Source organism: Salvelinus namaycush, chromosome 30, assembly GCF_016432855.1.
Source record: "Salvelinus namaycush isolate Seneca chromosome 30, SaNama_1.0, whole genome shotgun sequence".
In the NCBI taxonomy this organism is placed as follows: Eukaryota; Metazoa; Chordata; class Actinopteri; order Salmoniformes; family Salmonidae; genus Salvelinus; species Salvelinus namaycush.
This window is the reverse complement of record NC_052336.1, coordinates 14,987,906-15,012,069: the sequence shown is the minus strand read 5'-3', so window position 1 is coordinate 15,012,069 and position 24,164 is coordinate 14,987,906. Positions and strand designations below refer to the sequence as shown.

General features: G+C 43.9%; 4 protein-coding genes across 7 annotated transcripts; 2 read left to right on the top strand and 2 right to left on the bottom strand.

The window, feature by feature from the left end:
* Nucleotides 1-660: 660 nt before the first annotated feature.
* LOC120024820 (dynein assembly factor 1, axonemal-like) lies at nucleotides 661-4,312 on the top strand. The gene is made up of 8 exons (XM_038969146.1): nucleotides 661-751; nucleotides 950-1,171; nucleotides 1,267-1,433; nucleotides 1,635-1,756; nucleotides 1,876-2,042; nucleotides 2,167-2,984; nucleotides 3,212-3,277; nucleotides 4,010-4,312. The coding sequence occupies exons 1-8, from the start codon at nucleotides 661-663 to the stop codon at nucleotides 4,310-4,312; spliced, it is 1,956 nt and encodes a 651-aa protein (XP_038825074.1).
* Nucleotides 4,313-6,895: 2,583 nt separating this feature from the next.
* LOC120024819 (neuritin-like protein) lies at nucleotides 6,896-10,808 on the bottom strand. Its single transcript, XM_038969145.1, has 3 exons — nucleotides 10,805-10,808; nucleotides 7,459-7,606; nucleotides 6,896-7,160 (listed from the first exon to the last, which is right to left on the bottom strand). The coding sequence occupies exons 1-3, from the start codon at nucleotides 10,806-10,808 to the stop codon at nucleotides 6,896-6,898; spliced, it is 417 nt and encodes a 138-aa protein (XP_038825073.1).
* Nucleotides 10,809-13,328: 2,520 nt separating this feature from the next.
* On the bottom strand, nucleotides 13,329-15,050 carry LOC120025034 (THAP domain-containing protein 11-like). The gene has a single exon (XM_038969470.1). The coding sequence runs from the start codon at nucleotides 14,934-14,936 to the stop codon at nucleotides 14,124-14,126; it is 813 nt and encodes a 270-aa protein (XP_038825398.1). The 5' UTR covers nucleotides 14,937-15,050; the 3' UTR covers nucleotides 13,329-14,123.
* LOC120025033 (centromere protein T-like) lies at nucleotides 14,674-23,746 on the top strand. 4 transcript variants are annotated; one of them, XM_038969467.1, is made up of 14 exons: nucleotides 14,674-14,922; nucleotides 15,787-15,890; nucleotides 16,069-16,198; nucleotides 16,930-17,086; nucleotides 17,244-17,337; nucleotides 17,457-17,593; nucleotides 19,550-19,616; nucleotides 19,712-19,863; nucleotides 20,091-21,311; nucleotides 21,484-21,834; nucleotides 21,914-22,013; nucleotides 22,102-22,269; nucleotides 22,486-22,590; nucleotides 22,703-23,746. In XM_038969467.1, the coding sequence occupies exons 2-14, from the start codon at nucleotides 15,802-15,804 to the stop codon at nucleotides 22,833-22,835; spliced, it is 2,904 nt and encodes a 967-aa protein (XP_038825395.1). In that variant the 5' UTR covers nucleotides 14,674-14,922; nucleotides 15,787-15,801; the 3' UTR covers nucleotides 22,836-23,746. The 4 variants fall into 4 exon arrangements, 3 of the variants coding, with proteins under 3 accessions (XP_038825395.1, XP_038825394.1, XP_038825397.1); XR_005472964.1 differs by lacking the exon at nucleotides 14,674-14,922 and adding an exon at nucleotides 15,345-15,515 and having other exon boundaries at nucleotides 22,102-22,234; nucleotides 22,703-22,816; XM_038969466.1 differs by lacking the exon at nucleotides 14,674-14,922 and adding an exon at nucleotides 15,347-15,515.
* Nucleotides 23,747-24,164: the final 418 nt, after the last annotated feature.

Below are 24,164 nucleotides of genomic sequence, written 5' to 3'. Positions count from 1 at the left end.
ACAACCAATCATGAGAGGATAGCGGTCGTCGTTTGGTGTTCCCCGTTGCTATGGAAACACAGAAAAGCTTTACCGGAAAATAGCTGATAGGGAGTTTATGACAAGTTATTACAACTGGCTAATACTTTAACACAAACTGTTAACTAAACAAGTAAATAGTATATAGAAGTAGTAATCACTTAAAACAATCGACGATGCATCCTAAACCCCTCGAATCCGGTGAGGTGGAAGAAGAGAGTGGCGAGGAATCCAGTACGACCATGCAAGCTGGAGATGCAGAAATATTGCTGGACGCGATGTCAACAACTTCCAGTAAACTAGGTTAGACAGTTCACTATAATTTAGCATAATAGTCAGCACATGGCAACATGTTAAATAATCGCATGTGTCTAGCCATGTCTGAAGTTATCCTCCTTTCTCACTTCAGAGGAGGCCCCCACGGCGAACTGCAGCCCCCTGCCAAACGATATCGAAGGAGACCGTTGTGTGTCCTCACATACAGAAGTCGACAAACTCATACAAGCACAACAACAAGAGAAAAAGGAAAAGGACTCGGGTCCAAGGTCATCTTAAAAGCTAGGAATTGGCTGTCAGTAGTCTTCTAGCATTATTGTTCGTTCTGTCTAGCATTCTAACCAGTGACGCTTTATGTTCCTCAGAATGACAAAGACATTTCTGAAGGACCACTGCAAGCAAAATAAACTCTACATGACACCTCGATTGAATGACACACTGTATTTGCACTTCAAAGGTATGTGTGGAATTGTTGTTGTTGTTTATGGACGGTTTACATATATTGTTACATGAATAATTTATAGAAATTTAAATCATAAGCTTTGTGTGGTCTATATAGAATTGTAGGTGGAATATAACTACGCTGTTAGTGTTCTTGTAGTATTCTAATGTAGTTATTTGTTTTATGTTTTGTTTTATGTTTGCCACCTCTTAGGCTTCTCCACTATAGAGAATCTGGAGGAGTACACAGGGCTGAAGTGTCTCTGGCTGGAGTGCAACGGGCTTCTGCGCATCCAGAACCTGCAGGCCCAAACAGACCTACGCTGCCTCTTCCTCCACCAGAACCTCATACACAATCTGGAGAATTTAGAACCACTTAGCAAGCTCTGCACCCTCAATGTCTGCAACAACTACATACACACCATCGAAAACATTGGTGAGTCTGTCCTCACTCTACATACCACACCTATCTGGCTATCTCAGTGTGTGTATATGTGACTCCATCTATCTGATTTGTGAGTATTTTCCCAGCCTGCCTCCCTGATCTGGGCACCCTGCAGATAGCCCATAATAAGCTGCAGACAGTGGGAGACGTGGAGCATCTGAGTCAGTGCCTCTCCCTCAGTGTACTGGACATGTCCCACAACCTGCTGGATGACCCAGACATCCTCACTGTGCTGGAGAGAATGCCTGAACTGGTGAGAAGACATGCTCACAACAGGCTCACACAGATTAACAGTACTGTATGCTAATAGAGATCATATCATCTTTATTCATTAGTATGCCCATGCGCATGACACACTGACTATAAAATGCAAATACTCTTGCTTCATGCTGATAATATACCCAAGCCTGTGTATGTGTGTGTGATTACACCCTTGTTGTTCCCTCCTCCTCAGCGCGTGCTGAACCTGATGGGAAATGAAGTGATAAAGAAAATCCCATACTACAGGAAGACTATGATCATACGTCTAAAACAGCTCACGTACCTGGATGACCGACCTGTGTTCCCAAAGGACAGGTGCATTACCAGTTTGTCTCTGTTTGCCTGTGCATGTCAAACTTATGGTTGAGTCATTGTGTGGTCTGTGATGTTGGTCCTTGGTTGCTGTATGATTGTCATGTGGTTGCGGTATGAAGGGCGTGTGCAGAGGCGTGGGGGACAGCGGGTCCAGAGGGGGAGAGCAGGGAGAGGAAATCATGGCAAACACGAGAGAGAAGGAAGATCCAGGACAGTCTGGACGCCATGGCAACCATCAGAGACCAAGCCAGGGAGAGACTGCGAGTCAGAGAGCTGCAAGAGAGAGGTACGCACACACACACTCATATCCACACGCGCACACACACACACACACACACACACATACTTGAAACCTCCTACACACACACAACGTAGAGAAGGTTCGATAAGGGTGTGTTGACCTTTTCTAGGGGAGTATGAGACCACTACAACACCAGAACTTGAGAGCCCCAGTGAAAATAACCAGAGCCACAATCAGAGCCCGGGCTGGGAGGAGAGGATCCAGGCATTTGTGGAGGACAGTCTGGAGGCCCATGAAGAGTTCCTACAGACACAGAGAGAACAGCCAGAAAAGGAGGAGCTAGGGAATGAACAGCCACTGAAGAAGCAGCTAGACAGAGAACAACCAGAAAGAGAGGATCCGGAGAGAGATCAGCTAGAGAGAAAGCACCAAGAGGGAGATCAGCTAGAGAGAGAGCACCAAGAGGGAGATCAGCTAGAGAGAGAGGACCAAGAGGGAGATCAGCTAGAGAGGAAGCACCAAGAGGGAGATCAGCTAGAGAGAGAGCACCAAGAGGGAGATCAGCTAGAGAGAGAGGACCAAGAGGGAGATCAGCTAGAGAGGAAGCACCAAGAGGGAGATCAGCTAGAGAGAGAGCACCAAGAGGGAGATCAGCTAGAGAGAGAGGACCAAGAGGGAGATCAGCTAGAGAGAAAGCACCAAGAGGGAGATCAGCTAGAGAGAGAGGACCAAGAGGGAGAGCAAGCAGCAGAAGAAAGCTTAAAGGAAGAACTGTTAGAGTTAAACCAGTCAAAGAGAGAACAACTACAAAGAAGGCAGGCAAAGAGAGAGAAGTTAGAGAGAGAGCAGTCAGTATGTGGCCAGCCAGAGTCTCAGACAGCTGGGGTGATTGTAGAGCACGGTCCTGGACCAATGGTGACTGAGCTAGAGGAGACAGAGGACCTGGAGACCATCCACCTGGAGCCACGCCCACCACTTCGTATTGATGTGAGTCATACTGACCACCACAGCCAAGCATTACCAGTCACTATCACTATAATAGAGTGATTAATACACTGTAATAACGTTTTATAGTTGTTATCTAGTCCCTCTCCATCAGCATCTTATCCAAAAGCACAGACTGCCCCAGACTCATATCATTTAGCTCTTGACTCTAACCTTCATTTAGAGCACTAAAGCCTTGTCCCCTGACTAATGGTCACCTGACTCCACAGGATCTCCCTGACCTGGAGGATATGGATGTTGAAGATCCAGACAGCACCTGCATCTTCTTCTCTCAGGTACATTACATACCACACACTAGGCTGTAACTTTTATTACCCAAAAGAAAGAATAGAGGGCCTCCCGGGTGGCGCAGTGGTCTAAGGCACTGCATCGCAGTGCTAGCTGTGCCACCAGAGCCTAGGTTCGAGCCCAGGCTCTGTCGCAGCCAGCCGCGACCAGGAGGTCCATGGGGCGACGCACAATTGTCCTAGCATTGTCCGGGTTAGGGAGGGTTTGGCCGGTAGGGATATCCTTGTCTAATCGCGCACTAGCGACTCCTGTGGCGGGCCGGGCGCAGTGCACGCTGACCAGGTCGCTAGGTGCACGGTGTTTCCTCCGACACATTGGTGCGGCTGGCTTCCGGGTTGGATGCGCGCTGTGTTAAGAAGCAGTGCGGCTTGGTTGGGTTGTGTTTCGGAGGACGCATGGCTCTCGACCTTCGTCTCTCCCGAGCTCGTACGGGAGTTGTAGCGATGAGACAAGATAGTAACTACTAACAATTGGATACCACAAAATTGGGGAGAAAAAGGGGGTAAAATTAAACAGAAAAACTAAACAAAAAAAGAAAGAATAGAATACCTTTAGCATTTATTGTACAATAGTCAGCAGGCATATTCCAAATACACACAATTAGTCTCTAAATTACTCACATTTATTTTATTTTATTAGGTCAACACAGCATTTAAGTCAGCAGTGTATTTAATTTGGGTCAGCTGTGTTGTGTCTGAATTGACCACCTGTGTTTCCAGCAAGTATTCCGGCCAAAGATAGAGGTAATTTCAGGAGACAACAACGATGTAGATCCAATCATACATCAGAGTGGGACAGTGTGGACCACAGAGACCACACCTACCTCAGATCCATACTCATCTTCACTGTTCAGGGTCTGTGACAACACGTCAAACAAATCGCCCACCAATCACCTAGTAGCATTGGACCCAGAGGCGGGGGATGCCCCAGAGCTGGTGATATCAGAACCTCAGGGAGAACCCAGACAGAGGCAGAGCCCTGAAGCCAGCAAACCAGGTTGTCTCATTGAGGAGCTGGATTAACTCTGCAGAAGGCTGTGATAGCATTAACAACACTAGGTTTAGGTGTTCAATCTGGGAAAGCCTTGTTTTGCTGAAGACAGGTACAATGTAAGCACAGAGAGCTGCTATGAAGCTATTTTGCAGCCGTGGGTTTACACCCAACACATTTTCCGCACTAAACAATTATTATTATTTTTTTTGTTAGTTATTCGTAGCTGTTCTGTTACTGGTAATACTTTATATTCTGTATTCTCAGGCTCAGTGTTCTAAATTAAATGTTCATGAACCGCATTCAAGTCCATTCCAAGATAATCCCAGGCAGATTATAGCCAGGGCTCATAAAATAAAACGTTATAGTACAGTATGGGGAAATTGTCTCATTGCTTGTTACGCAAATACTTAAAATATACCACTAGGTGGCACTTAAGTACCAAATGTGCACCTCATATGTGCAATATACTGGCCCATTCTTACAGAAAATAAAACATAAAAAACAAAAACAAGTTTAGAAAATAGAATAATGATGATGATGATCATGCAGAAATGTGAACCTAAAGAACAGTTATTTTGTCAAAGTCTTTGCGTGTTTTAGTAGTGGTATTATTACAGACCTGCTAATGCAAAAACACATAGAATCTCTTCTTTATCATTTCATCTACCCGGGACTGAGGGTGAGATTTCAGGGCCCAGTGCTCAGGTCAAATACTGGTCACAGGGACTCTAGAGAATAGATTTTAGTAGATTGGGTCTTTTAAATAAAGGTACCAAAAAGAGGATTAACAAAAAATATATCCACCTGTCTCCTCATCTCTCTTGTCATAGCCACACGCATGCACAAATGGGATTGTCTACTGTTCTCTAAATATTTGTTTCTGTTCATGACCATGTTCACATCATAATTCACCATCTCTTCATGTTTCCTCCTCCCTCTACCTCCCTCCCTCCCCTACTCTGACACATGGCTAGGATGTGCAGTGTGTCCTGGGCTGTCAGGGTGCATCGAGGGATGCTGGGCAGGAACAAAGACAGATTAAATTGATCTGCTCATGACCTTCTGTTATGAAAGGATTTAAGAGCAAAGATTACAAACACACACACATACAGGATACACACACATTGCACGTTACATGCTACACCATACATATTCTTGTTAATATATTTTATTACAAATGAATGCATGAATTATTATTCAATCTAACTGTCTGGGTTAATCAGATGTGTGTCTGATTTCACATCTTACAATTGAATGAAACAAAGCATGCACCCCTTAAAGCAACTGCTCTGAGCAACCTCACATGAAACTATGAAAACAAACATGTATCTAAGTGAAGTGCAGCTTCTGATATCATTTTTACATTATGATGAATCATTACATAATAAGTCCACAGGCACAATGTGTGTGGTGGCTATTCCATGCCCAGTGCCCACATAGGCAATGCAAGAATCAATGATTGGGGAATATAGGGATTTAGTCAGCTGGTGGCTGAGTAAAATACATTTTACAGGTGAACTCTTTTATAGCTCATATAAAAACACGAAAGTGGCTGGCCCGCCCCTAAAGTGACTTATCAACTGTATGCAAGGATTCCTCTGTGTTGTCTAAGGAATTCAGAATTATCTGTGTTGATCTCACCAACCCCCATTGTCACACCTCTGGGTAGCAGAGGTTCTGTTGTCTTTACAGGTCTGTAGGTCTGATATCTGATTGGAAGTTAATTCTACAGTAATGCTATTGATCAACAACTCAGATTCTGAATCCGAACAACTCAAACGTTATAAAAGGTCTTAGATTCATTCTTTCTATTTTTTGTTCCTGAACTGCTGTGGTGAGATACTCCGTCTTTCTTTCTTACTTTCTCCCTCTCCCATGAGCTATGTGCCATGGCTCAAGCTATGGTTTCTTTGTCTCTCTCTCTGACCATGCCTAGAATGCTTGCTAATGCTTTGTAACTTAAGCTTTATGTCTTGTATGTGAATCCATTCATTTCATAAAGTTATTAAATAATACTTGCTTTGATATTCACTTCTCGTGACAATTCCTTGATATTAGTCAGCATAATACTTGATTGCACATGGTTTAACTATATTCTTTTGCATATTGTTATTTATCTTATGAAGTCAGATAATTCAGTTAATGGGCTTATTGCTTAGTCTTATTTACAAGTTGCATGTGAGGTATATATAACATATTCATACATACATGTATCAAATATTGCCCCACTACACATGTCACATATAAAAACAGAGTTCACACAACCTGTAGATTGTAGAGCAACTCTGTATCAGTAATGTCAGTATCAGTAATGTCAGTACTTCCCTCTTATAAATGATAGGTGGTATACAGACAATTGCACAGAGAGGTTGACATAGAAACTTTATTTGACATAATATGCATAATAATGATGTCCATAACGCTTGGGAGTCTTTTCTTGCGTTTCTGTGTGTGTGTGTGTGGATGCGTGTTGGAGGAGGTATGCATTTTGGAGTGCGCTTGCGTGTGTTGGAGTGAGGGGTTTTTACAAGTGTGTGTTGGTTAATTTGATGCTCAGTCCATTTAAACACAAGGCTCACAGAGAACCTATAGCAGTCTGAGGGAGGCCAGGGCTACATCCTGAGCAGGAGCAGTAGAGAGATGCATGCTGAGAGCAGAAGCGGGGTGTAGGCGGGTCCAAGGTGATGCGTGTACCCTTTTAGAGTTTCTTGATTGGTCTGGTCTGACGTTGGTGGCCTCTGGGAGGGTGGCACGGGCACTGTATTGGGTGCCAGTGTGGTGCGGCTGGCACACATGTCATAGAGGTTTCCAGAAAACTGTGTCTTCCTGGACTCTTGCCTCAGAGACTCCCACACAGCCGCTGCATCTCCAGGACAACTGGCAAGTGCCGCATTCGCACACACATGGAACGCATCCCATGATCTGTAAGGGGGCAATGAACTCTAAACTCTAAGGAATTCTGAAGGTTGTGAATGAGGGACGTGTAAGGGAGTGAAACGTGTGTGTGTTTACAGGTATTGGAGCACATGTTGGGCTACAGTCTGATTCTGTATGAGTGACTTGGTCTGAAAATGTGATTTAGTCAGATGAACATTTACAACAGTTATTTGTGTGAGGAGATGGGAGAATATGCGAGGAGAAAAAGAGAGCTGGAGTGATTCAGAGAGAGACTCACCTGCAGACTGTGTCAATGTCCTGTTTGCTCTGCTCTTTCTGTGTGTCACCCAGACTGTCCCCCAGAGTGAGGAGACACTGAGCAAAGCTCTTGTAGATGACGCCACAGGAGCTAGGGAGCGCAACAGCCCAACACACATGGGCCAGACCTGAGGGAGGGGAGGGAGTGAAGAGTATCAATGTGAATTACAGTAGATAGATAAGCTCCTTTGTCCACTGCTGTTAATAGATTACTTTTCATTTGTTTATTTACGTCTGGGGTTTTAGCATCGGAGTAAGGTCATTCATCAGCCTGCATTATATATTACAGTTATACTGTATGTTACAGTTACATCACGTGTGTGTGTGTGTGTGTGTGTGTGTGTGTGTGTGTGTGTCTGTGTCTTTGTGTGTGTATGTGTGTGTGTGTGTGTGTAAACCACATGTACACACACATTGGCAAACATACAAACAAACAACCACATAATCACACACAAACACACACACATTAGCCCTGAGAGAGGGTGGAGAAGGAACATGAAGATGAGCATCACCACAGGGAGAAGGTTGGGGTGAATGCAACACACTCTACAAATGAATCTCTTGCTCTGCATGATGTCTCTCTCTCAACATAACATTCTTATGGCCTTTAGTAACTCCGTAAACTACAGGAGGTACCGCCCCCATCCTCAGGACTCAGTGGGATAGTATTCTACAGATGTCCCACAACTCCCTGAGAGACGACAGTGGGAGGCACACACACACACATAAACACACACATACTGCGCTGTTCGGAACAAGCTGGAACAGCATGTATTTCATTTGGATAAGTACTTCGTAAAACCTCTCTCCTTCATTTCCGAATGGATTCAGAAATAAATACTTTTTCACCCATACCATTGCTCTCTTCTCCTGACCAACTTACCATCACCCCATACCAAACCATCACTCCTGCCCTGCTACTTATTCCATCGCTTCAGTTTAAAATATTCTAATAAACAAAAACAATTGAACAGAAAAAATACAGGAAACTAGTAAGAGCAGAGTGAGATAAAGGCTGCCTTTGAAGTGTCACACTGCACTCACCACACTAAAGTAACATCACTACAACACACACAGACAGAGACACACAGACATACAATACATAAATAGATAAGAGAAAGGCATCCTTACAGAGGTAAAGAGCAACAGGCAGGAGGAAAGTCACGGTGCAGGCATGGGACCTCATACTCAACTGGCCCAACTGAGTCCAGTGGAGCCCCAGCACACAATTAATGGGCTCTGATCTGATGACGTTCACAGCAGTGTTATAATCCCGGACAGAATGTTGGTGTCTTCTCAGAGTGAGGTGCCCAGTCATTCATTTGTTGGATCATCAGAGCTCAAGAGTAGAGCAGAGCATACAGGCAGATCGTAGTGAGTGTTCACTGGATTAACAGAGCAAAGGGCCGACGTGCTGCATCCAGGGGATGTGTGTGTAGGGGAGGGGTGGAGGGCAAGCTGTGGAAAGCTTGGGGGCAACGGACCAGGGACGTCACATCATAGCACACTGGATTAGAGCATTCTCATTTCCGATCTCAGTATTAAGGGCATTTAGTGGAGGTAAAAAAAAAAACACATAGCACAAATAGTTTGGTAGAGAGATAGAAGAGGGAGCAGAGCTCCTGAGAAATATGGGCTTCATATAGTTTGCAAAACAGTTTCTTACAAAAGAGGGGAAATACTCCTAACACAGACCCGTAGATTCCAGATGTTTGGAGTTACTATTTCTCAATTAACAGAATTTATTCTGGGTTTATTGAGAATTACTCAGTAAATCTGTCCTGTATATTTTGACAGTTTCTGCCTGTGTGGGGCTATGTCTTGTTTTCTAGGGCGGTGAGGTGGGCTGTGCTGGGTTAAATAATCCAATGTTTGGGAAGAAGCGGGCAGATGGCCCGCTTCTGAGGATTAGAGAATCCGGCCCACCTGGGAGAGACAAGCTCGGAATCACAGGATCCTGTGGGAAACTCAGCCCCCAGAGGACAGGGAGGGGGGGACAGGGTTCAGGCAACATTAGTTACCCACACACAGATCATATGTGGAGTTTCCATCTGCCCCACGTCCAATGCCAGCCCTTCCTTGTTGAGCCTTTGCATTATATTTTACAGACAGTTTAAACAACCCTCTTCCCACCGTATGCCCCCTGCTCCACCCCTCCATGCCCCCCAGATGGCTGGCGCTGAGTGCATTAATAGATAAGTCCTGTTTCACATCTGTAGACAGTCACACATGGGAGGAATGATATCTCAACAGTAATCTGCGGTTTAATACAACCATTAACTTCTGAATAATCTGACTGCCTGTCTGCCTCTGGATATACCTGCTATGCCCCCCTGGTGTGTGTGTGTGTGTGTGTGTGTGTGTGTGTGTGTGTGTGTGTGTGTGTGTTTGTGTGTGTGTGTGTGTGTGTGTGTGTGTGTGTGTGTGTGTGTGTGTGTGTGTGTGTGTGTGTGTGTGTATGTGTGTGTGTGTGTGTGTGTGTGTGTGTGTGTGTGTGTGTGTGTGTGTGTGTGTGTGTGTGTGTGTGTGTGTGTGTTACCGTCAGAATGACAATCAGAATGACAACTGGAAGCAGGGATTGAGATTAGGACACATGGAATGTATTTTTTGTTCTAAAGACAGGCAACCCCATACTGGTCCTATACACAATATCCCTGACTATCTGATTTCAGAATAAGGGTCTCAGCATAGCAGGAAGCTGAGAGCCGCAATCGTCACACTGCTGTTTAATCTCCCACAGTTCAATGGATGGCATCTTTATATAGATTTGAGGGTCGGTTTAGGTAGATTAAGAAGTAGGGACACTATGGTCAGATAAAGCGTATGTGCTTTATCTCTATGATTGTTCAGAGAATAGAGAAGAACAATGTCTAACAATGAAAAGCAAGGACAGTATAGTATATAGCACCAGAGTACACAGGGGCTAACGAAATCCACAGGGGCAAACAAGGCTAAACAGGTTTAACATAACCAAAGGAAGAAATGTGCCACAAAAGCGAATGTAATATCCTTACAAATAGAGGCAAATCCACTTGGAACGATGCATGGCAGTGTGGTCACTTACACAAGTCACACGATGACCACTGAGAGCTTTGGCATGGGATAGTTTGATAGAGGATTTCATTAATTGTTTGTTTTGTAAAAAATATGAAGGGAGAGTTGTGTAAGTTTGATTGACAGGCCTAGATTAAGTCATTACATAACTCTACTGGGACCTGGGGTAGAGAATAAATCCAGATTAGGATCAGGAACCTCCCTCTCTCCATTCATCTCTCTCTCTCTCTCTCTCACTCACTCTCTCTCTATCACACACATAATTCCTGTACCCATGTCAGTTGAACAAATATACATATATTCACAAACTGCATAGTCAGTCATCCAGTTTACACACATCATTGGTCTTTAAACTCCAAAATAACTAGCAATGCAATGTACACAGAATATTCAAACACACCCATTATACACACTCTCTAACAAACATACACACATACAGGTTACCAACCCTGGGAAACAGCTGTGAGCTTTCATGTGAGGCGTCAGCCCTCAGACAAACCGTTTGCAAACCAGCAGTGGAGCCTCTGAGTGGTCTGGTCAGAAGACTGAGGGTGCATATCAATACTCTTACTTGGCCTCCTCGTCTCCTTTCCTTAATCTACACTGTATAATTTGACATCCCTCAAAGTGTTTTTGACTGTCCAGTGCTTTTAAAGCCGTACAAATTAAGGAGGTTTGCATTAAACCTTTTTATACTGGTAAAGTACATGTCGGATATAAACATTTCATGACCAGCCTGATGGAAACAGAACATTTTTCTGGAAACATTCCAAATGTTGATGAAACTCAATACACTAGACATAGTGGGATCTTTTTGTGCCAGTAAAATGAATTATGCGAGATATGTCGATTGAAACGCTTTTATGAGCGAATATTGATACAATAACTATCATATCGGGAAAAACTTGGAGTCACGCTATGACATGTGTGGTCCTCCCACTACGATTTGGGAAACCATACAGTTTATTAGGCTACAGATTAAATAAATTATGATCAATTTCACAGGGTGATGAAAGTGCAAGGTGAGGAGCTTGATGCTCCTTTCCAATTAATGTCGAGGGTCTTGTTATGGTGACATGATGGTCGATGTTTGGCTGCCATTTGACAAATAAATAATAATCTCACTATGTAGGCTATACATGAGCTCTAGCCAACACCGCTGGAGCGTACGTCCCAACAGTGGGCACACTCGCTATATAACGCAGCATAGTTTGTGAGAAAACCATCAGTGGAGTTGAAGATGCGGTGGAAACCCATTTAACTTCTCTTTTTTATTCGGCACATGGGAATTTAACCACAAAATGTATTTTTATGTATACTACGTCACCACGCACAGCCTTTTATCAGCAACAAGTCAATTTGATGGAAACATCTCTGGTGGGAAAATGCGCGTATTGTTTTTATGCGGTTTTTAGAATATTCGCATGAAAAACTGTCGCCACGCCCCCTACGTTGCAATGCTAATCACATCTCTCTTTAATTTTTTTTTTTTTTTTTAAACCTTTATTTAACTATGATAAATGGATTTGAATTAGTCTTTGCTAAAGTCACTAATAGATATAATCTACATCAAAATAATACAATAGAAAGTAACAATAAATATTCTTATAAATTTAGTTTTCTAATGCTAAGTGACACAAGGCAGTGGCGAGAATGCATAAGGTCCCATATAACAAAGGAAGGTAAGATAGTGGGCCATGATCCGCCAAGGGAGATAGAGAAAAGATGACGATAGGGGTGGACACTAGACAGACAGAATGGGGAGGTGAAAGTCCAGTGACATTGATGTCCAAGCTGTATTGTAGTGCCATCTACAGTTTCTGTATAGTGCTGCAGGTCTGGTGAGAGGATTAAAACTTTATTTTGAAAATGAACTCCCCAAACCAGATATTCCTTAATGTGAGCTAGTAATTTAATTTGATGTATTAGGATCCCCATTAGCAGACGCCAATGGTGACAGCTAGTCTTACTGGGGTCCGATGCATAACGAAAAATACATTACAGGCAAAAGACCTTACAATTTACATTTAAAAACATTAACATGTAGTGTGTGTGTATATATATCAGTTACACATACATGTCAGTACAAACACACAACAAGTAGTTCACATGGGGGACAGGCAGTGTGCCATCAGATGTTGCTTTATTTGTTTTTTTCAAACCAGGTTTGCTGTTCACTTGCGCTATATAAGATGGAAGGGAGTTCCATGCACTCATGGCTCTGTATAATGCTGTGCATTTACTTGAATTTGTTCTGGACCTGGGGACTGTGATAAGACCCCTAGCGGCATGTCTGGTGAGGTAAGTGTGTGTGTCAGTGCTGTGTGTAAGTTGACCAAGTAAACAATTAGAAATGTCCAACACATTTCTTATAAAAACAAGAAGTGAAGCAGTCAGTCTTTTCTCAACTCTTAGCCAAGAGAAACTGGTATTCATAGTATTAATATTAGCCCTCTGATTATAATGAAGAGCAAGACGTGCAGCTCTGTCCTGGGCCAGCTACAGCTTAACTAGGTATTTTTTTGCAGAACTTGACCATACGTCAGGCCAATAATCAAGATAAGATTATGTCATGATTATAGATCCCTATGGTGTTCGCTTTAGTGGATTTCTCTAAGAGAATGTCTGTTTCAATTGAAAAGGGGAATAGAAATGATAGACATCAACTGCATGATATGATCCAGGTCACTGCACCAATGTCACTATCCAGCCTACTGAGCTATATCCAAGAAATTAGTAACACTCATAATAACACTCATGCATCAATTTAAACAGATAAAGAAACAACTCAGGATAGATTATTTAAAAATTAAATTTACTTCAAATGGATATGGTTTAAGAACAGTCATTGCTGTCAGGTCAAAGTTCAACAGTCAGAGGTTAACATAATATCCATATGTGAGTGCCAACTGCAGATACTGTATCAAACCATTTGGGAGAAGGTTGAGACACCAGTCACAGTGAACCTTTAGGTGGTGTAAAAGTCTTACAACCAGATGGAGCCATGGATCAAGCCAGGTCTCTGGTGGAAATAGGCACCTCATAAGCACACATACTTTTATGATGCCCAACACATCTTCCCACAGTTAGAGTCACAAAGCAACCTTGTTTTGGAGGATGGCCTCTGAGCTGAAAAGCTGGTGTTTAATATACTGCAAGGAGAAATCAACTGCATACACTGACATACAAAACACAAACAGCTTCACAACAAAACAATGGCCTAATAATTCCCCCATCTCCCTTTAAATGTTCTATGTCGAAAGTAGGCTACAGAGTTGCAGCCAGGCAATCCACAAGAATTTATTCGTCAATGATTTTACACTCCTAAAAGGCTGCTTGCACTTAGCAAACACATGGGTGGACTAAACTGGGCAATGTTTTATAGGCAACTATGGGATTATTACTATCAACTAGCTCGCCAAAAATAGCATTAGTAGACCAACAAGTTGCTATCCCTCTATTGAAAATAAATTATCATCGCTTTCGTAAAAAAGAGGGGTTGCTCTGTTCCCCACGGACCCCCTTCATCTCACGTTAGAGTCTTAGGTCGCGACGGTCGTTAGTTATCCATCATTTGGGTGGGAATGATGGTCACATTTTCTTTACCGCTGCTCCTGCCGACAGCAAACGGTCCCGCTCGCGCACCTCCTCCTGTAGCTTGGCCTCGGTCACGCGCAGCTGGCGGATGGTTGCCTTCATCTCCTTCATCTTCACTTCCATGAGTGCGATGATGTCTCGCTGCTCGTTCAGCTTCCGAAGCAGTTCGGCCGAGGTGGTCCCAGTGGTCAGCGAGTACGCGTGGTCCAGCGGGTTGCTGACAACGCTGTAGTACTGCACAGTCTGCTGCTGGGCAGCGGCGTCTGCAGGGGGATCGTCGCCCCTGGCCAGGTCAGTGGAGCTGGAGACGACTGCAGTAAAACAGGACCCGTCACCCTGCGCGGCTGGATTTACTGGTCCGAGGTATTCGCCGTCCGGGCCGATCTGCACCACGATAGGGCCATCGGTGACTGCATCGCTCTGAGCGGTCTCAACGGATTCTGGGGCTGTCGAAACAACGTTGGTGATGACAATGCTGCCTGGACTGGGGGCTGGAACAGGCGCCGCCGCAGACGCTTTCCTGTTCCTGCCCCTTCGGTTCTTGCGTTCATTCACTCCTCTCAGCGGGAAGAGCGTCGGTACTCGAACGGTATAGGTCTTTCTGCCACCGGGAAAGTGTACGCTACAGACGCGGTGTCCCGTAGTGGGTTGGAAGGTACTAAAACAGCCGCTCACCCCGGCCCGGGAGATGTTCTTGAGCCAAATCTCCCTTTGCGTGGTATCCTTTGGAAATGTGTAGAACCGCAACTCTCTGTCCCGATGAGAGTTGTTGTAGCAGCCAGGGACACAGCAGGTGAATCCAGGCATGTTTATTCCAACGAAAATCTGATAAACTTGTTATTCTATTGAAGTTTTGTATAATTTATTTTTGTTTCGTTCTTCCTCGCGTTGTTATCAAGCCGATCGGCCTCGAAGCGGAACTACACGTCCCACAATGCTTACAACTTCCTGTTTTGTGTCCTAAGCAGGTAGCCCCAAAAATATGACATTTTGTTTAGTGTTGCGCACAATTCATATGTTTTTAGACGTATTTGTGTATAATATCTCGGACTTTTATTATGTTGATAGATGTTTAACTATTGTATCCATTATTACTGCTTTCCAAGCAAGCGCGAATCAGAACTAAGAACTTAAATCAACTACAAGTTCCATAATGCAATCCATAAACTCTCATCACGCGAGTTTTCACTTGAATTTTAAACGCGGGAGCCACCCGCTAAAAGGTAAACACTAGCTAGCAAGCTGTTTATTGTATTTATTTGATAGTATCCTAGCAAGCTTAGGATACTTTCATAAAATAGCACATCAAAACGGTGATTTCCCACATAAAGAGGCGACACGAATCTAACGTATCGTGAACACGACTCGGTAGAATTCCTTGATTGTGTAAGTCAGTGTATGATATATTTAACTTTAGCTTAGCATGGATAGCTAACTTAGCTAGGTTTTATTTATTTAATTATTTTATTTAATCCGTTAGCGAAGTTAAAGTTAACGCGTTAGTCACCCCACTTTCAGAAGTAGTAAGCTATGTGTTTATTTGCATTAACGTTAGCTAGCAAGTACTAAACCAGTAATTAGCTAGTTAATTAAAGCTGTCAGTATGTCAATTATTTCCAGAATATCGATAAAACGTTGACTTCTTCTGTTTCGACAGACTGAACGTTATGCCATGGATTCTGTAGATGAGGACGTGTCTGCTCGAGTTCTCCTGCAAAGTGTAATTCATACGGAGTCCTCCAGGTCCCCAATTACCCGCAGGTAAATCAACACTGTCGAAAAGTGTCACCCACAGTACCTACTACTATCTATCAACTAAACTTGCTATGGCAAGCGGTTGTCTACTGTTAGGTTGACAGGCTCTCTTGTCAACTGTGATATCTCAAGATAAAATGTGTAATTTTAATGGAATAAGCCATGTGTGTTATGTCCTCTCTAGTGCCTCCCAGGCTCAGTTCCAGTCCCCGGGGTCCAGAGTCAGACGTAGTATCAGACTAAGGAGGAGTGATGTTGGGGCCCTTACACCACAGGAGGCCCTCAAACAGAGCATCAAAAATAAGCTTCGAGAGGTCTGGTTAAACCGGGTCTACACTATGTGATTTTTGGGCCCAATTTTAGCTGTCCCAGACAAGTTTTTGAGATCTAAGACAAAATCCCAATGTCCTTGCCTACTCTGGGTGCGCGGCCATCAGCTACGCTTGTTTAATGTGAGCGGATCAGAGACGCAATCAGAGGGCTACTGATCCTGTCTTTGAGCCGTCCCAGACATCCCAATATTTTCAAACATGTTTGATTTTATCTGCACAAAATCTGCAATGCTCTTGTAGTGTGACATATGCAATGACAATATTTGAGAACGGTATTCAGCAATAGCCAATGAGAGCTCTCCTGAGAAGGAGCCAGTGAGATGATGACATTGTATCGCATCACCCAGAATGTGTACTCTCGAGCAGGAGCGATGAATACTACTAGTATGTGTTTGTCCTTGCCAAAGTGTCAAATCGTTACAGCTCTTTACACATAATGTTATTCAATTAAAAATGTATTGGTTAGATATTTCAACTCTGTAGGGCAAGCATGAATGTCTGACTGAAAACGTTTGAGGCTGCTTTGAGCCACAGCTCGTTCTAGCTATGGAATCACATCCTTGTCAAGACAGCATGGTTTAGAGAATCCTGTAGTGTCTGCCCGGCGTTACTTTGGAGATCTGTCTTTGGAGATCTGTCTGTGTTGGGCAGAGAAACTGTTTTAAACAAGGCTTGTGTTGAGCTCATCGGCATTTTTGTATTTTTTCTTACAGAGCACTTCCAGGTTTTCCCTGCCAGTGCCACCCAGTAAGAGACGGACTATATCAGAGGGAGTCAGGAAGATAAACACGCCTGCACCAGCCACAGCCTCGCTTCTCTATGATGATGACATCACACCTAGATACCTACTCAGGGGGATCCTGCAGACAGGTGAGTGTTGTCATGTCACAGTGTGTGGGTCAGTGTTTTTATTATTGACTAGCGGTAAGATGGATGTGTTATTATATGCTCATCATGGGCACATTAGGGCCCGTTGTTCAGTGATCTTTGTATTTGTTGCTCTTCTGTCTCCTCTTTGATTGGTCAGAGCCGGAGACATCCCTCCTGGTTCAAGACCGGCCAGTCAAGAAGGAGCCAGAGCTGCCTTACACAAACTCCAGTCTTCACAGCAACCGCCCAAGGTATGCTGACAGACAAGGACGATATCCTCAGAGGTGCACTCAGGACACACAGCCCTCTGCATTATTGGTGTGGTGATGTGTTTGTGCGTTTACACCTTGTTTTTGTTTGTGCCTCCTAGTACAGGGCTGTCTGACTTGGATCTCCCTGACATGACCACCACAGTAAACCTGTCAAATACGGTGAAGGGACTAAGCAGGAAGCGACCACGTCGGAGTCTCAACATAACAGCATTCAACAGGCAGCTTGAACATGAAGGTAAGGTCAGGGTCAGCACTGTACAGTGTGTGCACATGGTTAAGTTTGTGTGACATCTGTAACTGCTGTTCTGAACGTGTTAGAGGGTGTGATTAAACATACTGGTTAACTGCTCTATATGAGAAGAGATTTTCTGTTCCACTCATTTTGACCCACTGACAATTCCACTTTTCATGGGTTCATGTTTAAATTAAATTAAATTGTATTTGTTACATTCTGCAAATACAACAGTTGTAGACTTTACCATTAAATGTTAGCTCATGAGCCATATATTAGTATTGTGAGTACATATACACTACCTTTCAAAAGTTTGGGGTCACTTAGAAATGTCCTTGTTTTTGAAAGAAAAGCAAATTTTTTGGCCATTAAAATAACATCAAATTGATCTGAAATACAGTGTAGACATTGTTAATGTTGTAGCTGGAAACGGAAGATTTCTTTATGGAATATCTACATAGGCGTACATAGGCTCATTATCAGCAACCATCACTCCTGTGTTCTAATGCCACGTTGTGTTAGCTAATCCAAGTTGATCATTTTAAAAGGCTAATTGATCATTACAAAACCCTTTTGCAATTATGTTAGCACAGCTGAAAAATGGTTTCCTGATTTAAAGAAGCAATAAAACGGGCCTTCTTTAGATTAGTTGAGTATCTGGAGCATCAGCATTTGTGGGTTCGATTACAAGCTCAAAATGGCCAGAAACAAAGAACTTTCTTCTGAAACTCATCAGTCTATTCTTGTTCTGAGAAATTCCATGTGCGAAATTGCCAAGAAACTGAAGGTCTCGTACAACGCTGTGGATTACTCCCTTCAAAGAACAGCGCAAACTGTCTCTAACCAGAATAGAAAGAGGAGTGGGAGGCCCCGGTGCACAACTGAGCAAGAGGACAAGTACATTAGAGGGTCTAGTTTGAGAAACAGACTCCTCACAAGTCCTCAACTGGCAGCTTCATGAAATAGTACCCGCAAAACAACAGTCTCAACATCAACAGTGAAGAGGCGACTCCGGGATGCTGGCCTTCTAGACACTGGCCTTCTCGGACCAGTCTCTTTTGCCCATCTTAATTTTAAATTTTTATTGGCCAGTCTGAGATATGGCTTTTTATTTGCAACTCTGCCTAGAAGGCCAGCCTCCCGGAGTCGCCTCTTCACTGTTGACATTGAGACTGGTGTTTTGCGGGTACTATTTAATGGGGTGGCGGGTAGCCTAGTGGTTAGAGCGTTGGGCCAGTTACCGAAAGGTTGCTATATCGAATCACTGAGCTGACAAGGCAAACATCTGTCGTTCTGCCCTTGAACAAGGCAGTTAACCCACTTGCCTAGGCCGCCATTGTAAATAAGAATTTGTTCTTAACTGACTTGCCTAGTTTTTAAAAAAGTTTAAATTTAAAAAAATGAAATACTCAACTAGTCTAAAGAAGGCCGGTTTTATTGCTTCTTTAAACAGTTTTCAGTTGTGCTAACATAATCGCAAAAGGGTTTTTTGATGATCAATTAGCCTTTTAAAATGATCAACTAGGATTAGCTAACACAACGTGGCATTGGAACACAGGAGTGATGGTTGCTGATAATGGGCCTCTGTACGCCTATGTAGATATTCCACTAAAATCAGCCGTTTCCAGCTACAATAGTCATTTACAACATTAACAATGTCTACACTGTATTTCGGATCAATTTGATGTTATTTTAATGGACCAAAAAAATTGCTTTTCTTTAAAAAACAAGGAAATGTCTAAGTGACCCCAAACTTTTGAACGGTAGTGTAGTCAGTGCAAGAAAGGATCCATGCATATAATTCATGGTTACATGGACTAACTATTTAATAGTCTTCTGGCTATTTAGCAGTATTATGGCCTGGGGGTAGAAGCTGTCTCGGACCATGTTGGTTAGGAGTCTGATGATGGATGTATTCATTTTCTTATAGAATTTTATGTTTGGATTCCTTGTTTGCAGATGGAGAGGGTGAAGGTGGCAGTGCAACAGAAAAATACCTCTCATCCCTGTCTTCTGCCTCTCCAAGGTAAAGAGCTGCAAATTGGAAAAACTTCTGCTCATTGAATTTCAGTGGTGAATGTCAGAAATGTAACTAAGGCTGTTTTCTCACACATTTTCTAGCTCTATCACCTTCTCCCTGAAAACACCCTTTGTGGATGTTCAGACTGAGAAAAGGGGATTTCAAAGGAAGGTAACAAATCGTAAAAAAATTTGCCTTGAGGAGTTTGACAAGGCCCTACAGAATCGACAGGCGGCGATGGGTGGAGACCCTGGTAAGCCCCTTCCTCTGCATCCTATCTCATTTCTTCCCCCCTTATATCTCTGCTTGTCTTTTGTTCGGTGTATTATATTGTTTGATATGTACTTAAATTATCTGGAACAATATGAGATTGAGACTCTTATGTAAGACTACATTTTGTGTGAAGAGTAGAACTTAAACCTAGTTCTTCCACCTCTCTTTTTCTCTTCCCACGCCCACCTCCCTTTCCCTGTTTTTCAGAGTTGAGTGTTAGGGAGGATCAGCAGGGTCTCAGTGAGACCGTTCGGTCTGAGGGGTTCACCTCGGGACTGAGTGACCTCACCGCTCCTGACATCACCCATGACATCATCACCAGCAACACAGCGCTCTACTCCCTGCCTGTTGACACAGCAACAACCTTCACTATCACCACCCAGGACAAAGACACCATCACGGGAACACAGATCCAGCGAGAAATGGGAGGAATGAAGGATGAGGATGAGAAAGATATGGAGGAGGTAGGGGAACAAAATGAGGACAAGATGGAATTAGACAACAAAGATGGAGAGGATTTGGCTGGAGATGCTGGGCAGAGAGAGGACTCAGTGAGACAGAAGGAGTCCAAATCACAGACTGAAGAAGTAGAAGCGGTAGCTGACTCCCAGACAGAAGAAGAGGACGAGGTGGCTGAATCTCAGACAGAAGAGGACGAGGTGGCTGAATCTCAGACAGAAGAGGACGAGGTGGCTGAATCTCAGACAGAAGAGGACGAGGTGGCTGAATCTCAGACAGAAGAGGACGAGGTGGCTGAATCTCAGACAGAAGAGGACGAGGTGGCTGAATCTCAGACAGCAGAGGGCGAGGTGGCTGAATCTCAGACAGAAGAGGACGAGGTGGCTGAATCTCAGACAGCAGAGGACGAGGTGGCTGAATCTCAGACAGCAGAGGACGAGGTGGCTGAATCTCAGACAGCAGAGGACGAGGTGGCTGAATCTCAGACAGCAGAGGACGAGGTGGCTGAATCTCAGACAGAAGAGGACGAGGTGGCTGAATCTCAGACAGAAGAGGACGAGGTGGCTGAATCTCAGACAGAAGAGGACGAGGTGGCTGAATCTCAGACAGAAGAGGGCGAGGTGGCTGAATCTCAGACAGCAGAGGGCGAGGTGGCTGAATCTCAGACAGCAGAGGGCGAGGTGGCTGAATCTCAGACAGAAGAGGGCGAGGTGGCTGAATCTCAGACAGAAGAGGACGAGGTGGCTGAATCTCAGACAGCAGATGATGTTGCAGATGAAGGGGGACAGGTAGTGGAAGAAGGGCAGGAAAAAAGATTGACATCACAGAGTTTAACACACAATGCAATGCACATCAGTCGGAGAGCTTATTGCTCAGAGGGTGGCGGCAAGGTTGCTGGAGTGATTGAAGGAGGGAGGGGCTACAAGAGCATGGGAGCAGCGCTCCATCCTACAGAGACTGGTGAGTCAGGTTGGTAATGAGAGCATGATGTGACATTGGCCGATGTGGACAGTATTTCACTGCTTGTCAACAAGACTGTTCAGTCTTTTTCAAGTTTGAAAAATAATATTTGTGGGTCTATTCTATTATTTAATGTAGTATTTGTGAGACTGTTTTATTGATGTCTTTGTGTGTTTTGTAGGTTGGGCTGGCAGAAGGTCAGAGGGGGACACGGCTGGTGAGTGGCACAGCGGGCCGGAGGTGGGAGCTAGTGAGAGCGCCCACACCCGCACAGTAACCCTTGGCAGCGTCCCTCCCTCCCTGTTGCCCCAGGAAGATGAGCAGGAGCTGGAAGGTTTGAGTAGAACTGGCACCAGCCGTGGCAATGAGGAGATGGAGAACTCCATGCCTCCTTTAGAGATGACCTTTGAACCTGAGAACAACGCCCCTCACAGCAGCAACTCATCCCTGCACCCCATCACTGCCCAGAGCCCAGCTGAGCATGAGGAGGACTGGGATGATGTGGAAGAGGGGGATGGTATCCGGAGTGAAGGTTGGATCCACAAAATCTGTATTCAGGTGTGTGTGTGCGTGCGTATATGTTGTGATGACTAACCCCTTCTTTCCTACAGAGCTGTCCATGAAGACTCCTGCGTTTGTCAGAGAGAAGAGGAATGCTCTGCCTATTGACCCCCTGGCCACACCCACTGTTCTCAAAGACCTTCAACCAAGGCAAGTCACACACAAACACATGCAATCATTTTAGTAGTAGTATTGTGTGCAAGCTTGTGACCTAATCTGTTGTGTTTTGGGGCCTCAGTGTTTTGTCTGGTGCTGCAGCTGCGGTGAAGCCCAAAGCGGTGAGGGGAAAGCGGACTGGATCAGCCAAGAAGGATCCTGGTCTCTCTAAGAGCTACATCATGAGCGTGTTCAAACACTTCGCCAAGACCAAGGTGTCTACAGATGTCTACCCTGTCCTAAAGGAGATGTAAGAATCTACACCCATCTTAGGGGAAAGTGCTTATGTTCATTAACTTGCACATCAAGTGATTTAGTGATGTACCGATCTGTTTAAAGACAAGTTGCATTCTGATATTTTCCTTTTATCGTTGATGTTAAATTATATGTATTAGTGACAGAATAGAGGACTTTCTTAATGATCATGTATTGATGGATGAATGCATGTGTAACATTTACTTACCAGAATGGAGCGCTACTTTGACCGACTAGCTGATGACTTGGAAACGTTTGCTGCTCACGCCAAGAGGAAGACCATTGAGGTAGAGGACGTAGAGCTGCTGATGCGGAGGTTTGTTTATAGCTGTGGTTCGTCAGGTGGTAAACTGTACAGTATGTACTATAATCTCCTTCTCGTGTGTGTGCGTGCATTCGTCTTTCTCTAACTCTGTTTTTCTCTCCAGACAGGGGTTTCTGACTGACAGCATGCCAGTAAATGTGTTGATTGAGAAATATCTCCCAATGGAATCCCGAAAGCTCCTCATTCCCGTGGCAACAAGTGGTAACTACGTCATTCCCAAACCGAGGAGAAAATGATCAGCCTATACTGAGAATGATCAGCCCAAATCATAATGTGGGCTGATGTTGTATATTTGATTGAATATCTATGAACAGCTGTTCATTTATTATTTGTAGACACTCATTCAAACACAGCCAGTACAAGACCATGTAACCTGGTGTAAATGTTTTGTATTTGTTTGAATATGGCTTTGTCTTTTTATATTTGTCGAAAATATTACTGCAAAAAATGTATTTGATTTATTCAGTAGTCTGGCATTTGTAAGGGCCTTTGGATGAGAAAGGAGACTGGCGTTAAAGCCCTGAGGTTAGGAGTGGCTTGGCTTCCATCAAAGCAACCTGAAAGACACAACCAATACAAGCACTGTAGTTTGTAGATACTAATCTAATGCCCTCTGTTCTCATGCTGCCCCCAGTTTTCAAAATCGACCCAGTTAATCACAGTACAGTCAGAATAAAAAAAGCAATCATTCAAACTTTCGCATTCGATACTTTGGGGTGTGATCATTACTCCAATTCTGTTTCAAAACGTTTTGCAACAAACCATTTACTCCAAACAGAATATGCAAACGACCGTTTCTATTGGACTAATTCAGGTAGGCCCGTTTTCGTTTGCCTTGTTTGCTTCCGTTTGGTTCTTGGTAAACGGTCAGTTTTCAGGCAGTACACACCGACTGCGTTATGGTACACTAGAAGTACATTCATTTCCAGTGGAACGCTGCGTTTGCCTTGCAGCATTGCGTTGGAGGCAGTTGTAATGCGTTGTGTAGTAAATCGAATGTATGCATTAAATTGTATGCGTAGACTAGTAGAATGTTGAATTTTTATTGCACACATATGCAGTAAAAAAAAGTGGGATTCCATAATAAAAAGTTTGATTGCATAATTTCTTTACATATTTTATTAATTTATTTGCCAAGTAGCACACATATTTATTCGACGAAATCCAAAAATGTACCTCCAAAATGCATAGTTTTGGAGCGAAATGCAATAATAAATAGTCGAGATACCAGAGAGTAGGCTCTTTCAACAATGAGACCAACATTGTGGAAGGTGGTCTTGATCGCGCTGTTGGGCCGGTGTTCGGGACCAGCCCTGCGGAAAGCGAAGGTCTCTGTGGGTCCAGCAGGAGAGTTCCACCGTGTCATTCAAAAGCTTCGACTGGAGAGGAATTCCGAAGTTACTTTCGTCTGGACCGCAGCCAGTTCAATCACCTGCTCCAGATTGTTGGAGCCAGGATCGCCCGGATGGAAACCAACTACCGGGAATCCATCAGCCCAGTTGAACGCCTGGCGATTTGTCTCCCGTAAGCTAAATTCGAGTACATTTTTAAAGCCTTTGATACCG

Coding starts and splice junctions, on each gene's coding strand:
- LOC120024820 (XM_038969146.1), top strand. CDS start 661: ATGACAAAGACATTTCTGAAGGACCACTGCAAGCAAAATAAACTCTAC. Junction 752..949: donor ACTGTATTTGCACTTCAAAG/GTATGTGTGGAA, acceptor GCCACCTCTTAG/GCTTCTCCACTATAGAGAAT. Junction 2,985..3,211: donor GCCCACCACTTCGTATTGAT/GTGAGTCATACT, acceptor CTGACTCCACAG/GATCTCCCTGACCTGGAGGA.
- LOC120024819 (XM_038969145.1), bottom strand. Junction 7,161..7,458: donor GACATTGACACAGTCTGCAG/GTGAGTCTCTCT, acceptor GGCACTTGCCAG/TTGTCCTGGAGATGCAGCGG.
- LOC120025034 (XM_038969470.1), bottom strand. CDS start 14,936: ATGCCTGGATTCACCTGCTGTGTCCCTGGCTGCTACAACAACTCTCAT.
- LOC120025033 (XM_038969467.1), top strand. CDS start 15,802: ATGGATTCTGTAGATGAGGACGTGTCTGCTCGAGTTCTCCTGCAAAGT. Junction 22,270..22,485: donor TACCCTGTCCTAAAGGAGAT/GTAAGAATCTAC, acceptor TTTACTTACCAG/AATGGAGCGCTACTTTGACC. Junction 22,591..22,702: donor GTAGAGCTGCTGATGCGGAG/GTTTGTTTATAG, acceptor TTTTCTCTCCAG/ACAGGGGTTTCTGACTGACA.